At 39.6% G+C, this 14,443-nt stretch overlaps 1 protein-coding gene across 2 annotated transcripts; it reads left to right on the top strand.

The window, feature by feature from the left end:
- Window positions 1-155: 155 nt before the first annotated feature.
- Window positions 156-12,432, top strand: fybb (FYN binding protein b). 2 transcript variants are annotated; one of them, XM_035185138.2, is made up of 19 exons: window positions 156-333; window positions 2,672-3,647; window positions 6,776-6,902; window positions 6,999-7,072; window positions 7,244-7,266; window positions 7,688-7,743; window positions 8,215-8,347; window positions 8,589-8,748; window positions 8,964-9,084; window positions 9,274-9,293; window positions 9,425-9,497; window positions 9,671-9,757; window positions 10,155-10,195; window positions 10,876-10,942; window positions 11,072-11,171; window positions 11,368-11,530; window positions 11,638-11,671; window positions 11,751-11,782; window positions 11,872-12,432. In XM_035185138.2, exons 1-19 carry the CDS (start codon window positions 331-333, stop codon window positions 11,892-11,894), a joined length of 2,313 nt encoding a protein of 770 aa, XP_035041029.2. In that variant the 5' UTR covers window positions 156-330; the 3' UTR covers window positions 11,895-12,432. The 2 variants fall into 2 exon arrangements, with proteins under 2 accessions (XP_035041029.2, XP_035041030.2); XM_035185139.2 differs by lacking the exon at window positions 9,671-9,757.
- The last annotated feature ends 2,011 nt before the right edge of the window (window positions 12,433-14,443 follow it).

Raw genomic sequence — 14,443 nt, 5'->3', positions numbered from 1 at the left:
GACATTTTTAGCTGCTTGAGGATGAACGAGCATCGGTTGTTGAGTACCGAGGGAAAGTGCAGGGAGAGGCACAGGCAAATCCGTGAGATCAAAACACACTGATAACACAGGCTGTGACGCTCACACACACAAAACACATACCACTGAGAGAGGAAGTAGATGTAGACAGAGGCAGAAAATCCCTCCAACGCAAACACACACTCACTCATTCAGGGTCAACCAGTATCGCTCTCGCTCGCTTCCGACAGCAACAGAAACCCACACTGACACTGATCAAACACTCTCCACCGCTTTCTCCAGCAACCATCCCCTGGGATTGCTGTCCTCAATATGGTGAGTACAACTTAATAATCAACTAAAACAAGATAAAATGTTCACCTGACAGATGTTAGAATTTCTCTGGATTGAGTAAAAGAAAAGCTGCTATTTGAAATGTTTTGACATATTTACAGACTTCTTATGAATGGATATTTCTTCATACTTGTGTACGAGATTTTGCAAGCATCAAGATCGGAGATGAAAAGCTGCAATCTTTCATATGACCTCAACAGAGCTTAGAATAAAACTTGTCTTAATGGCTTTATATCAAATCTTAGATCTGCCTTGGATATCGAAGACTTTAACTTTTGACTTTGTTTTGACCCATTTCTTCACAGATGTTGTGTGAAAACAGTAGTAGTCACAGGTTGCGTTGGTACTTTTTGGTTTTGGGCCAACTAGATTAAGCAAGGCGACTTTTTGCCTCCACTTTTACATCACAGTGGAAAGAGAGATAGTGGTTCCTCTTTGCTCTGAGCAGAAGAGCTCTGTCTTCGCCCTGCTCTGTCTCTGCAGCCCATAAGACTTTAAATGTACAGATAACTACAAAGTTCATGGCATTTAATGCACTAAAAGAATAATGAACTCCCACATGCTGCCTATGCATAATAAAATGACTCTGTCTGAAGAGAGTTGTTGATTGATATTTGCATTCATGTTGGAATCTTATCGTTCGTAGGGTTTTTACAACATTGCAGCATCTCACGATTAGAGAAGCAGTAACTGTAACTACAAGACGTGTTGGGTAATTTTTTGTTGATGAGAAACGAGAAGCACAAGAAGGGAACTTTCCTCCGTTTCTTTTCCTCTGATTGAATATTCTGAATATTCAGTATTGTCACACTTTGTCACGCCGCTGCTGAAAGGTGTCGCTGACAACTCTGAAGTCACAACCCAAATTCGATCAAATGTTGCTTAAGATGCAGTTGTTAAAAAACATACAACTTGACGGCTTTCTTCCCGATGAGGATAGCAGCCATGGGGAAACCAAACTGAGGCCAGATCACGTTCCCACCACAAACAAACACCTCTGGCGTTTAGGACCACCTCCTCTAAAATGTCGTTACTGTGGTTACTGTGTTCACACCTGCCCAAACAAGTGTCACCAAGCAGAGTCTGATTTAGCTGCACCAACAAAACACTCTCATTTTGGATGACGGCTGTATAAACTGATTTAGCAGCATGTTCACAGCTCTGTATCCCACTGCTCTTATCTCCACTTCCTGTTCAGGTGCTTCTGACTCTATTCAGACCGGCCTTATTAAAATAGGTGTGGCTTTATAAAACAGCAGAAGTGCTGATATCAAAATGGAGGAAACCTACTTTTTAGGGGCCCACTTAGGATGCAACTTGTGGCTGATAATGCATCTCCCCATACATTTGCTCATTCTGCACTCTTCTCAGAGGAAAGACACCAGATAATGAGATGGCATATTAATTTGTGTCACAGCTGAAGCTGTAACCAATATGTTTCAGTATAATTAACTATTTAATATACACCAGAAACCAATATGCTGCCACGCCATGTCCAGCCTAATGCAAATATCCACTCCTATCCTTTGAGGGTCGCAGGGGGAGCTGGTGTCAGGGTTCACTCTGTACAGGTCGCCAACGTATCACAGGGCTGACACGTAAAGACAAACATCCAATCACACGCACAATCACACCAACTAACTTAGACCAATCTGCATGTCTTTAGGCTGTGGGAGGAAGCCGGAGGGCAATAACTACTAACAGACAAATTTGACCTTTTGTTTACAACGGGACATTTGCACATGATAGATGATCACCTAATGCCTTCATATGAAAAGACAAACAAGGAAGTCTAGAAAACTGTGATTGGACAAGTAATAAAACTTGTTATAAATCTATTAAGAAGTGTTATTGACAATAAACGCTCAGTATAGCAAATGCTTTCACTTCTAGTTTTAGAGTATTATCTGCGGAGTTCTCATGCTTTGTCACGCATGTTACAGCTAAGATTAATTGATGACTCTAAATTTGAGAATTGTGATTAATGGACGGCCTGTAGCTCTTTAGTCACAGCCGTGTGAGAATTTGTGTTTGTGTAAATGAGAAACAACCAGATCACTTATTTCAGTAACCAAAGTGAAAGCTGGAATATCTCTGATTGGGTAAAACGTTTGTAAATAAGAGAAGGAAATGTCTTGACGGGAAATAAGGTATTTTTAAAGTGTTGCAACTGGGTTTCTGTGTGAATCTTTGTGTCAATGTAATTAAGAGTGTTTCTTTTATTCCTCTTTTGCTTTGCCCCACAGTTTCTCTTTAGCACCTTTAGCTTCTTCTTTATTAATCATTAACTCTGCCTCTGATCCGCTTCCATTCATTTCAGGCAAACAAGTCTGATGTAAAGGCCATGAAGGCTCGCTTCGAAGTGAGTGAGTCAAGCAATGACGACACTTCACCGGCTGGACGTACTAAACAACCCCTGGGCCCCACTCTCTCCTCCGGGTCGACCACACTGACAAAGAAACCTCTCGGGCGAGAGAGCTTCTCGGGCAGCGCGATTATAATTCCTCCTAAACCAGCTTTCCTTAAAAATGCTGTATCCCCAAGAAATGACACAGTGGTCCATGAGCCAAACAAAACTATAGCCCCGACTAGCAGGTTTGCCAACACACAGGATGACCTTAACGCCAGAATCAAACCTTTTATAGGTAATAAACAGCAAATACCCATGAAGCCACATCTGTCAAAGCCTCCTGAAGCTAAAGCCCCCATACAGAAAACTCCTCTCAACAAGCCCCCCCTCAGCTCCACCCTGTCCGACGCCAAACCTAAACCACCTCCAACACTCACCTCCAAGCCCAGCTGGGTAAAACACAACACTGGGGGTGTGCCCTCCACAGCCAGCTCCGCACTCAAAATACCACCTTTACAACAAAAAACGAGCAGCAGCCTTATAAAACTATGGCAGCAAAATGAAGATAAGGCAGGGGCAAACATGGACACCGCGGACAAACCTTCACCTCAGACAAAGCCCCCGTCCAACTTTAGGGCTTCTCAGAATGTGTCCAACAAGGAGAAGGACAACAGCGAGCAGCCAGAAAATGGTGGAACCAGCAAAGCGCCAGGCTCTGCCGCTAACTCCGTACCTCCTGCCAAACCTCCAGCCGCTAAAAAGCCTAGCTTGAAGCGGTACACCAAGGACTCCCCTCAGCTTGGCACCGATAACGGTGTTGCCATTGGCCCCAAGCGTAACCCTCTACCCAACAGTTTAGCTTTGGGTACTGCTCCTGCTAAACCCAACCGACCCCCCAAAGTCAACCTGGAGAACTTCAAAAGAGGTGCTGTGGCCTCTGAGGATGGTAAGTTACAGCTTGGTTTGTTTAATAATGACTTAGTGAACAAAGATGCTGATTATGAGAAGCTGGAGCTCCAATCCGTGCACCAATATCAATATTTAAACAATTTAATCAATCAACACTATGGGGCAATACATCATTATCCTATATACGAGGTGCCTATTCACTGTTTAAGTGTAGTAAGGGGCACTGCCAAAATAATTACACCTTAACATGCACTATCTCAAAGATGTGTGATCAGTAAACTTGAACTTAACTCGAGCAGGTACTCTTAAAGGCCCTGTTAAAGATATTCACCCTCCTAATTTCAATGAGTCCCAATATTGGTCTTGCTCGATGGATTCTGAATAGTTCCAAAAGTATAAAAATATATTCAAAACAATTACCTGATAAATTGCTTTCAACTTTTTTGGCCAACAAATTGAACAAATATAATGAAACAAATATTTACAAAGCGTCAGTGACTGTTAATAAGTTATTAGCAAAAACAATTTATGTGACTTTATGATGCTAAAGCATTACTGAGGACATCGTTGTTCCTTATTGTTGTTTCAGGGATTTTTCTGTGGTTTATTAACCTGAGAGAATTTACATTGTACAGTTTCGAACAAGTTAGACATGCTGGCGTTTGTAGGCAGCTTCAGATATTAATTCGACAAGTATAGTCGGCCTCTGCTGGTAATTCAAGAGATGACAGGTTGCAGGCACTTCCACATTGGCTTCACTTCACAGACTACATCCATTTTTTGTCCGTAGATTGTCAAATTAAAAAAAGAAAATAATTGGACATATTTCTCCACAGCAATCTGGAGAAACAGCATTTACAACGAAATGCAGGGAGATGAATACATAAAGTAAAGACCCAAAACAGAGGAAATGTTATATGTTCATTCCTACAAAATATTTTGGAGTTGCTCTGCATCAGGAGTCTCAGTATTTCTAAATAATTAGTGGTCAGGTCATTGACCTTTCAACTGAGATCATGTGGAGATGTAGTGTTGCCGTGTCTCTCAAAAAAATCTTGACCTCAATTAGACTTTTTTTTTTTAAACAGAGCTGCAGAACAGAAAATTTAAATACAAGTATATAAGTATAAATCGTCATCACGCTTGACTTTTACCATTAAGAATGGGAGGAAGTTTAACAATGTGTTGACTGAAAAACAAAGGGTGCGACGGAGGAGGAGAGTTTCAGGTGACAGGGGTCAGCAAGCAGAGAAACACACGTGGCACCAAAGGCAGAAGTGCGTCAACTATATCTGGCCGTTTAATTTGAAATGGAAAGTCTCCCCGTGTGCGACAAATATAGCCAATCAAACTCTGCAAAAGGTGTCGGCATAATTTCTTCTAAAATACATTTCATCCAGTCACCAGGCTCTGTGGGCGGAGCCATGCGGGTGTTACTGTGATGCAGGGCACCAAACAGTCCGCAGGTCTTGTGACCAAAAAGGAAAAAGGAGAAGAGAAGGGCTTTGTCTTGTTTTGCTCTCTCAAGTGCATTTCCTCTCCATCTCTAGCAGGACAGAGTGTGTGAATACATGTCAGAAATGTGCAGAGGGGGGCGGGCTTCAAACCTGTTTGTGGTTTCAGTGGCATTGGTAAGTGCAAGCTGCAGCAGTTGAGGTTACTTTGGGTTATTTGACCAAACAACAACGCAAACAACCTCCTCGTCTGCAGAACTGCACCGAAGTTACGTTATTATTTCCATTTCCAATGTGTTCTTTACATATCCGATTTTCATTTTGTATATTCCGTGCAGTGTGAAATGTGTTCAAGTTGGACAGAAGTAGCTCGACAAATGCTCCGAGTGTAAGATAACAGACCAAAGTGACAGTAACACTCTTAGTTCTGCTATTTCACCCGCATCAAGTTCCTCGTCCAGTTTCTCCTTCTCCTCCCCCTTCACTGTCCAGTCTGACAGCTGACTTTCACCACATGAGGAAGTAAGGGATCGTTTTGAGAGAGAGGCTGTTTTTAGACGCACACCTGATCAGCATTTATTTCCAGTCAGAGGTGAAGGATGAATTCTGATGTTCATCATAAATCAACTGAAAAAATACTGGAGGACAGAAGATCGTGGCTCCACAGGCACGTCCTCAAACGTTTTACCTTTTGTTCCTCATCATGATGTCCTCTGCTATGTTGACTCTGAAAGATTAGTGACCATGAACACGAGTCAGGTTTAAAGATTGCATTTCTTATGCATTGTGTCTTAGAGCATCACTTTTGATTTGTCCTTTACTCATAATTAACTGCAGGGATTTGTTTTTTCCTCTGGCTTGATGGTTAGATTTGCTCCAGGGTGGTGGTGGTACTATGGTCAAGTAATATACCTATGTTCAATACCTATGTTTGAGCTGCTTACACTTGAGTATTTCCAATTTGTGCTGTTTTATATTTGTACAACAACAATTCAGAGGCAAATATTGATACAAAACCTATGACGAGCTTATATTTGATAAAACATGAAGCAGTGTTATGGATTAACTATTTCAAAAGCTTCTTGCAGATTCAGGTAACACTAATAATAATAATAACACAATATACAGGAGCCATTCTGCTCCATATTGGCTACTTTCACTTTTAATACTTTTAGGTACATTTCTGTTTGATTTTGAATGAAAGACCTTTACTAGTAGTTGAGTATTTTTACATTGTCTTATTGGTTCTTGTAGTTTTCTTTCTTATTTGTTTGTTTTTCATGAGCTGATTTAGTTCGACAAGAACACTTCTGCTTCTGGCTGTAGATCGTCACTGACTCGAGATTCTCAGGATCGTCCACGATGTGCATGAGCAAACATCTAAAAAATGTTGATACTTGTCCGCTTGACTATTCCCAGCCTTTGTAAATGGGACACTGCCATTTCCACATAAATCACAGAAATGATAAATGCTGCGGATGATGGTCCATCTGGCTTCATGAGACAATAGTTGTCTGCGGCCGCAGGAGGACAGTGTATTACAACATGAATGCAAACAGGCCGTAATGGGACACAGAGTTCCACAATTAGTGTCTATTTTTTAGCTTTAGTTGGTTAAACACTGCTTGTCTTGATTCTCCTTATGTCACAGCACCGCTATACACAAAGAACAGATGTGAGACAGGTTTCACTTCTCTATTTCAACACACAGGTCCAGGCACCTTGGCGAAATCCATCATCCCAGCTCCTCTTCCAAGTAACCACCGCAACCATGTGATCCCTCCTCCAGCAGCTCAGGCTGACTTCCCCAGTCTTCCCCCACGACACCCTGGATCCATGTGAGTCACACATTCCTGCACACGCACACAAACACACTTAGTACATGTTGCGAATAAAGCTTCAAACTAAAGATCAACCCTGACTGTGCTTTTCAGGATCGAACAAGAGGAAATCTACGATGATCTTGATGAAGTAAACAGCAATCCTCCACCTCTACCACTACCCTCAGGTTCAGATATTGATTATTTGATCAAATGAAATGCATTATTATATCCTATATAATGTCTGTCTTACTTCTTACTTCCCAAGTTTTGTCTCCTTTGTACGAAACTTAGCGCATAAAGGTTGTTTTAAATAATGCCGTTCCCAACATTTACAATTTATTCTTCCTCCTCCGCAGGTCACCCCAGTCAGTGGGCAAAGGTGAGCCACGGTGTATTTCCTTCATTTACATACATACAAATTTGCATGCAGGTATCAGAGGCAGACACAAGCACTAGGATGTGACTGATAAACTCTGTGGAATATTGACACTGCAGCCGCATGAAAAGATACAGTGTCACAAGTAAATAAGAATAGATAAATAGTGTCCGTAAGGATAAACTAAAGTGTATGTATAGAGCAAAGGGGTGATTCCAAGTTCGTTGACACCAGAACACGGAGAATCAGATGAAAAATGTTAGAAATTAATGATGTGAAATATCAACAGTATGATGGGAATTAATGGAAAATAGGTTTTTACATGGTTTACAGAGGTATATGTGTTGCAAGTTGTATGAAAGACACACAATGATCAGAATTCTAGGTTTTAGTCGCTGATTTGACTTCTATCTTCTCCATCCAGGAGGGACTTGAGGATGATGATGACGGAGACACGTATGATGATCTCGACGAACGATGGTGAGAGAATGTTTAGCTGTTTATTTTGCCATATTGTTAAATTTAAAATATCATAACTCTATATTGTGTATATGGAGGATTAGATAATCTTTTTTTTTTTTACTGACACTAGTTGGGGACTTCATGTGTTTCTGTTAAGCCGGAAACACAATGTGATCTTCACTGGCTTTTGTGTATTTTTACAGATGCATCACTTCAATTTGGTTTCAGTCCCAGTTCAGCTGTGTCGTACTTTACTAACACTGCTCTCTGGTGGTTATTTTGCAATACTACAACATAGTATATTAGCAGAATTCATTAGATTAGTTGCCTTAATTTCTGTACTGTATGTATGTGCATGTGGTATTATTTTTTTATTCTAGTACTCCATAATAAGTAGTTTTTAATTCTGTAATCTCAAAAGCTTCACATCATAAAAATACATTTGTTTTTCTATCAAACTCAGCACTCTCTCTCTCTTTCACTCTGAAGGGAGGAAGTTGAACAAAAACAAGAAAAGCAGAAAGAGAAAGAGGCAAAGGAGGTGAAAAAACGACAGGAGGCTGAGAAGAAGGAGCAGAAGGAACGGGAGAAGAAGGAACAAGATGCTAGAAAGAAATTCAAGGTGAGGAGAACAAGACTGACACGTGTTACATCCACGTTGTTGCATTTACAGTATGTGAACATGCAAACACTTGAAGGTCTGAATATTACTTTTCTTAAAACATGACATAATCTACTGTATTTTTTTCAGTGTACCTTTTTAATATATGTTTGTGTCTGGCTGTGTGTGTGTGTGTGTGTGTGTGTGTGTGTGTGTGTGTGTGTGTGTGTGTGTGTGTGTGTGTGTGTGTGTGTGTGTGTAGTTGGTTGGGCCCCTGGAGGTCATCCAGCAGGGTAAAGCTTGTGTGGACTGCAAAGGCAATAAAACCGACCTTCTTCTGAAGCTGGGAGACAGTCTGGACATCTTACGTGTCCAAGGAAACCCAGAGGGGAAATGGTTGGGACGGACTCAGGATGGATCCAGTACGTTCACATGTTTAAAACTCATCTGACTCCTTTTCTTCCAGTACATGTTGTGACATCCCTTCAGTCCCACCTGGAATAACAGGACAAAAACAAACAGTACTTGTACATGTGCACTGTTATACGGCACGCCCTCTTTTACACTGTCCATTTGTGCAAAGAATCCTAATTAAGAGCAATAATTCAAATTCCATTTTGTTCTTTGTTTCTAACAGTCGGTTACGTAAAAACCGTCTCAGTGGAAATTGATTTCAACTCGCTGAAGAATCGTTCAAGTCAGCAGGAGTCCGACCCTGAAGTCTACGATGACATTGATGTGCTCTCCGCTGATAACAGGTACCAGGAATATGAAATGAAATGTTTTACTCCACATTCCGCGATTCTTAGTTTGTAAGAATCAGGAGAATTGAAATGCAAAGAATATTTTCTCAATGGAAAAATATTCCAAAATGAAGTTTTAAATAAATTATGAGAAATCAAAGTTTGAAAATGAAATTGATATAATCTCTTCTTCTCTCTCTACAGTGGCATTAAGGGACCAGGAGGTATGACTTCAACCTGACAGTGTTACCACTTGTTTTGTTATATTCAGTTACAAGCTTTACATTGAATCAATGTCAAGTTAGTTTCAGAATAAAACATGTCACCGATTAAAATATGTGTGTTTATCTTGTAGTTGTCCTTCCGCCGCTGCCGGGAGAGGAAGGAGAAATATACGATGATGTTAGTGATCCAAACCTGGAAGGCAGGTAGGAACTGATCCATCGATTTGGAAGAATTGGGTAGATGGATAAAAAAAGTGTTACAGCAGTTTAATCTCTCTTTAAACTTTTCTGAAGAATAAACGCAGGCTGGTAATGTTAAATGGTTAAAAAGGAGGGATTGAAAATTACACATAAATAAATGCTTTATAAATTTCTAGTCCCGTGGACTCCAGGGCTTCCTTCGTGAAGTCGCGCAGCTTCCTGCGGATGTTTGAGCGGAACAATCGTCTTGCCAGCACTAAAGTGTAAAATACACTCAGTAGTAAGACTGATCACAGATCTACTGTCCACTGCTGTTGATCTCTCATCTTTCGTCTCCTCTCAAGTCTCCTTTGAGCGTTGACTTTCCTCACAGCTCTACAACAGATCAACAACTCAATTACGCCGAAGGACTCAAATTGACAAACTGACAATTGCATGAACAGAATCGTTGCGTCTGATTATCTGTGATTTTACTAATAATTATCCCGCTGTTTCCTTTTGCTTGTGTTGGTATGATCAGAAAATCAATTCTGCTAACACATGTTTTAACAAGTATACTCTTTTAATATTGTGCTGTGATTCATGAATACTACTCATTTGAGCTGCCTCAAATCGTATACATCTACTTCAATGTTATATTTTTTGGTTGTGTCTTGCCAGAGTACCTCCACCGAGCCAGTTCGCTGCACAGGGGAATTCAGGTAATGCTCACTCTGATCATACTAACATGTTGTGTATGGATACCTAATGAGGAAAATACACTTGTTGCTCATTATGTTCCTTCCTCGGCTTTTACAAAATAAATCTTTGGCCTCTCAGTTGAAAACAAAGTAGAAATGTTCTGGTTCGAATCTCCAAGCTACCACATGTAGAGTATGTGAAAGTGCCCTTGAGCAAGGTTATAAAACGGACATCTGGACATACACAAAGGGGTTTTACAGCGACGGTTTCATTCGGTTTGGTATGTGTGCTGACACTAGCTCATATTACCACAGTTAAATAGATACTCTCGTTAAGTTACTCACTTTGCTGACTTCATGACACTTCTTCATTTTAGCCTTTACCAATTAACTGTCGTAACTTGTGGCCACAGTGACTGTTGTTCAGCAAACGTCTCACAAACGCTCCTTTGACAGCTTGTATTTTATCTCTAAGAAATATTAGAATTGATTTATATATTTATACTTCAACTTAAAGTTTCACAAGCCAAATTGTGAATCAACCCCACACCTCATCTTTATACCCTTTACAACTCACAATGTGTTTTTGTAATGTGTAGTGTGATTAAAACATGCTCCCTCTGAAAGCATGATGATCTCAGGTGCCAGGTGAGCATTATTTGTCTTTTTCCCTCACTGACTGTTTCCACACATCCCCACAGATCAGGCAGAGGATGAGGAAATATACGACGATGTTGACTCTCAAAATCAGCCTCCACCTCTGCCCAGGTACAATTACATGGATCTCAAAAAACATCGAAGACAACAGTGTCCATCCAATTTACGACCGAGAATATACTTCACTAAACTTGTTACTGTTTTGGTTTTGTCCTCTCGTTTGTTTTATTTTGTCTCCAGCTTTCCAAACCTAAAAGGCAGAAGCAGGAATGAAGAGATGGACCCGAAGAAGCAGAAGAAGTTTGAGAAAGAGGAGAAGGAATTCCGGAAAAAGTTTAAAGTCCGTTTCTCTGATTTTAAGCATAATTATAAATCCAGTCCTAATAATAAATAATAATAAGGTTAAACTTTATTCATTAAAATGACTTTTGCTTTCCAGATATTTAGCTCGAACCTTTTCACAAGAATAAAGAAAAGTTAAAAATGTTTTGTCAGTCACATACTTAAGAATAATATATCATGTCAATGTCTTTCAGTATGATGGCGAGATCCAGGTGCTGCACCAGGTGACCATCGTCCACACGCTGACCAATAAGAGGTGGAATGGGAAAGAGCTGCCAGTCAAAGCAGCCGAGCAACTTGACGTCATTGTTGAAGCTGTGGACAACAAACTTATCTGTCGGAATGAAGAGGGCAAATGTGAGTGTTTGCTGTTTTTATATATGTTCGTTGGCATCTGATGATACCATAAAAAACTAACTTTTGCTTTTACATTCTTTGCTCCCAATCTCTGTCTTGTTAAACAGTTGGTTACGTTTCAACGGGCCACATTGTTACAGAGTAAGTATCAGAAACAATTGCACATTCACACACAGGAATAGATTGACATCTGTGCTGATCCCTCTGTTTTTCTTTGCAGCGATGCTGATATCTACGATGACATCAGAGACGGTACAGTTTAAATTAATCATTTTTATCTCATGAATAAATTTCGGCACAGTGACATACACTAATTCTAATTTTCTTATTGTATTTCCCAGACTGTGTTTATGACAACGACTGAGAAACATCCTGCACTGGGTTGAATGTTTAACACTGATGTTTATCACGTTATTTATTACGTTTTATTGATGATACACTCTAGAAGTCCACCTGAGAATCGGACTGATTTGTCATTTCATTTTCATGCCATTATTTATTATTAGATATTTGGCATATTGGACATGTGGGCAGAATTTGAAGATTTGAAATCCGGCTGGCAGTAAAGTCCTTTTGAACAATTCAATCCTTTTAATTTTTATTTCGAAAAAAAACAAAAAAAGCTTGATGTTGATATGTTACTTGCAATGTTTTGGGAAACCTTTGTTGAATCAACAGTATTTCCATATTTCTGTTTTTATATTGTACCTGTTTCTCCCCTCTCATGTATGCATCTACTGTGTTGTTCAATAATATCATAAGAATAGCAGCATGTTTAAATGATAGTTGTAAATATTACTTCCTACTTTGTCATAAATTGCTGTACATGATAAAATACTGATCATAACTCTGGTTTCTTTGTGTCGGGTTTTAAAATGTAAAATAAACTATTTGAGTGTCAAGGTGAAGTTTTGTTTAATAATATAAAAATGTGACAAAAAAAAGACGTGCAAATGAATGAAGTTTGAAAGACTAATTAGGAACCATTTCATTCTACTTTTTACAATTCAATACTTCTGCATTCCTCATGTTGGAGTTTCCTTTGCATGTTTTGTACAAGAAAAGGGATCAGTGACATCTAGTGGAAGCCATTATACCACTAAACACTGAGAATTGGGTCAAAGTAGTTCCAGTAAGAGGTTTGCTGTGGGTTTTTAACGAGGCACCTAAGACATAAGACCAAACTCTGCACTGAATCACAACTTTTGGCATATTATCCATACATACTCCTTTTACACTTACCGGTTTCCCTCAGAATGACCCAGGTGAGGTGTTTCAGATGAGTGAGGTGGGAGCCACGTTTTGTCACAACTCTGCATGGCAGCAAAAAGAATCACATGATGAATTCATTCACAGATTCTAATCAGCAGCAAAAATAATAAATCAATTAGAGGCCGAGAATTGAACAGAGGCCCTGGAATATAAACAGGCCACAGACACACAGATATGCATATTAACTGAATGTGCGCTGTTTCCAAAGTGGGTCAAACTTCCTAACACTGCAAGTGTCCCATATGAGACCTAATGCATTCTGCTGCCACTTATGAACAGATATATTGTTAAAAGTAAGAACTAGATCCACTAAACACTGGGTGACTCTGAGAACTGCAACATTTACTGAGTGAACAGCAGCTTCTGTCCTATGGACGACTTTGTGCAAAGATTATTCTCCTACGCTGGAAGACTAAGGAAACTTTCAAACATTGGATAACAACTTTGACTGATACTCTCAACTTGGAAAAAAATCAGATTCCTTTGTGATAATATTTTTTGAACTTTTTAAAATTTCAAGTAATGCGTCACAATAAAAGTATTTGAGTAAAAGTAAAAGTATCTAAATTAAATGTTTCATCAATATTCAAGTATATCAAACTATCATAAACATTGTGTTAACTTACCACTGATGCAGAAAAAGTGGATAAAATAATTTAATTTAACTACCACAAAAATGTATAACACATTGTTAGATTAAATAAAAAGATAACTAGGTGGTTCTTTTTAAACAATCAGATCTTAACATTCTGAACAATAAGTAACTGGATATCTAATTACTGAGAGTTGTTAGTATCTGATGATTCACAAACCTTCATCCAATCTGAAATTGTATCTTCAGTTTCCCTGTTCTGAAGTAAAAATAAATACAAATAAAACAAAGCAAACATAAGTCAAATAAAGTTGGAAGAGGACAAGTCGACACAACGTTTAAAGTTTAGAAAGAACAGATTTAACTTAGCTGCTAGCTCCTCTGTCAAAAGAATAAATAAAACTCACTTCCGCTTAAACCGGAAGTCACTTCCTCGCGTCACGATGGTTCCTCCAGTCGCAGTTTCTCCGCTCATCAAGGTAAAAACACAGATAACACGATATTTAAATATGATTCTTATGTTTCTTTAAGTTTAGAGGAAAGAGCTCACAGTAGAACTGTCGTCTCAGGATGTGTAGCTCTCAGCTAACTAGCCACCGGTGTTGGTTGTTGTGCTAGCATGCTAGCTAGTGTCTGCTAGCAGTGACATTGACAGGTGAACCGCACTTACGATACAAACCGCTGCAGAAACACTGGATCTTACACATCTGTCTGAAGCCAGACTCCTGGTTGTTGTTACTGGTTGTAGTGTGTTAATAAACCCAGTGTGTCATGTCAGTCAGGTTATAGAGAAACAGCGTTAAATCCGTTTAGCAGGAAGGTCAGAGACTGAACTTCGCCCCACACACTCACTGCAGAGCCTGGTGTTCACTGATCTGGAGTCAGTTTGTACAGAGATCAGACATTTTAGCTCTCTGCTGTTTAAAAGAGTCCAGTCACAGAAACATGATAGTAACCTTCAGATCACTGACATGTCCCAGATGGTTAGTTATAGTTGTTTTACTGGTTAACACTTGTGAATCATGTGTATTTCAGACGGCCAGGTGGTC

This window comes from Hippoglossus stenolepis, chromosome 18 (genome assembly GCF_022539355.2).
Source record: "Hippoglossus stenolepis isolate QCI-W04-F060 chromosome 18, HSTE1.2, whole genome shotgun sequence".
NCBI classification, from domain to species: Eukaryota; Metazoa; Chordata; class Actinopteri; order Pleuronectiformes; family Pleuronectidae; genus Hippoglossus; species Hippoglossus stenolepis.
This window is presented reverse-complemented; position numbering and strand designations above follow the sequence as displayed.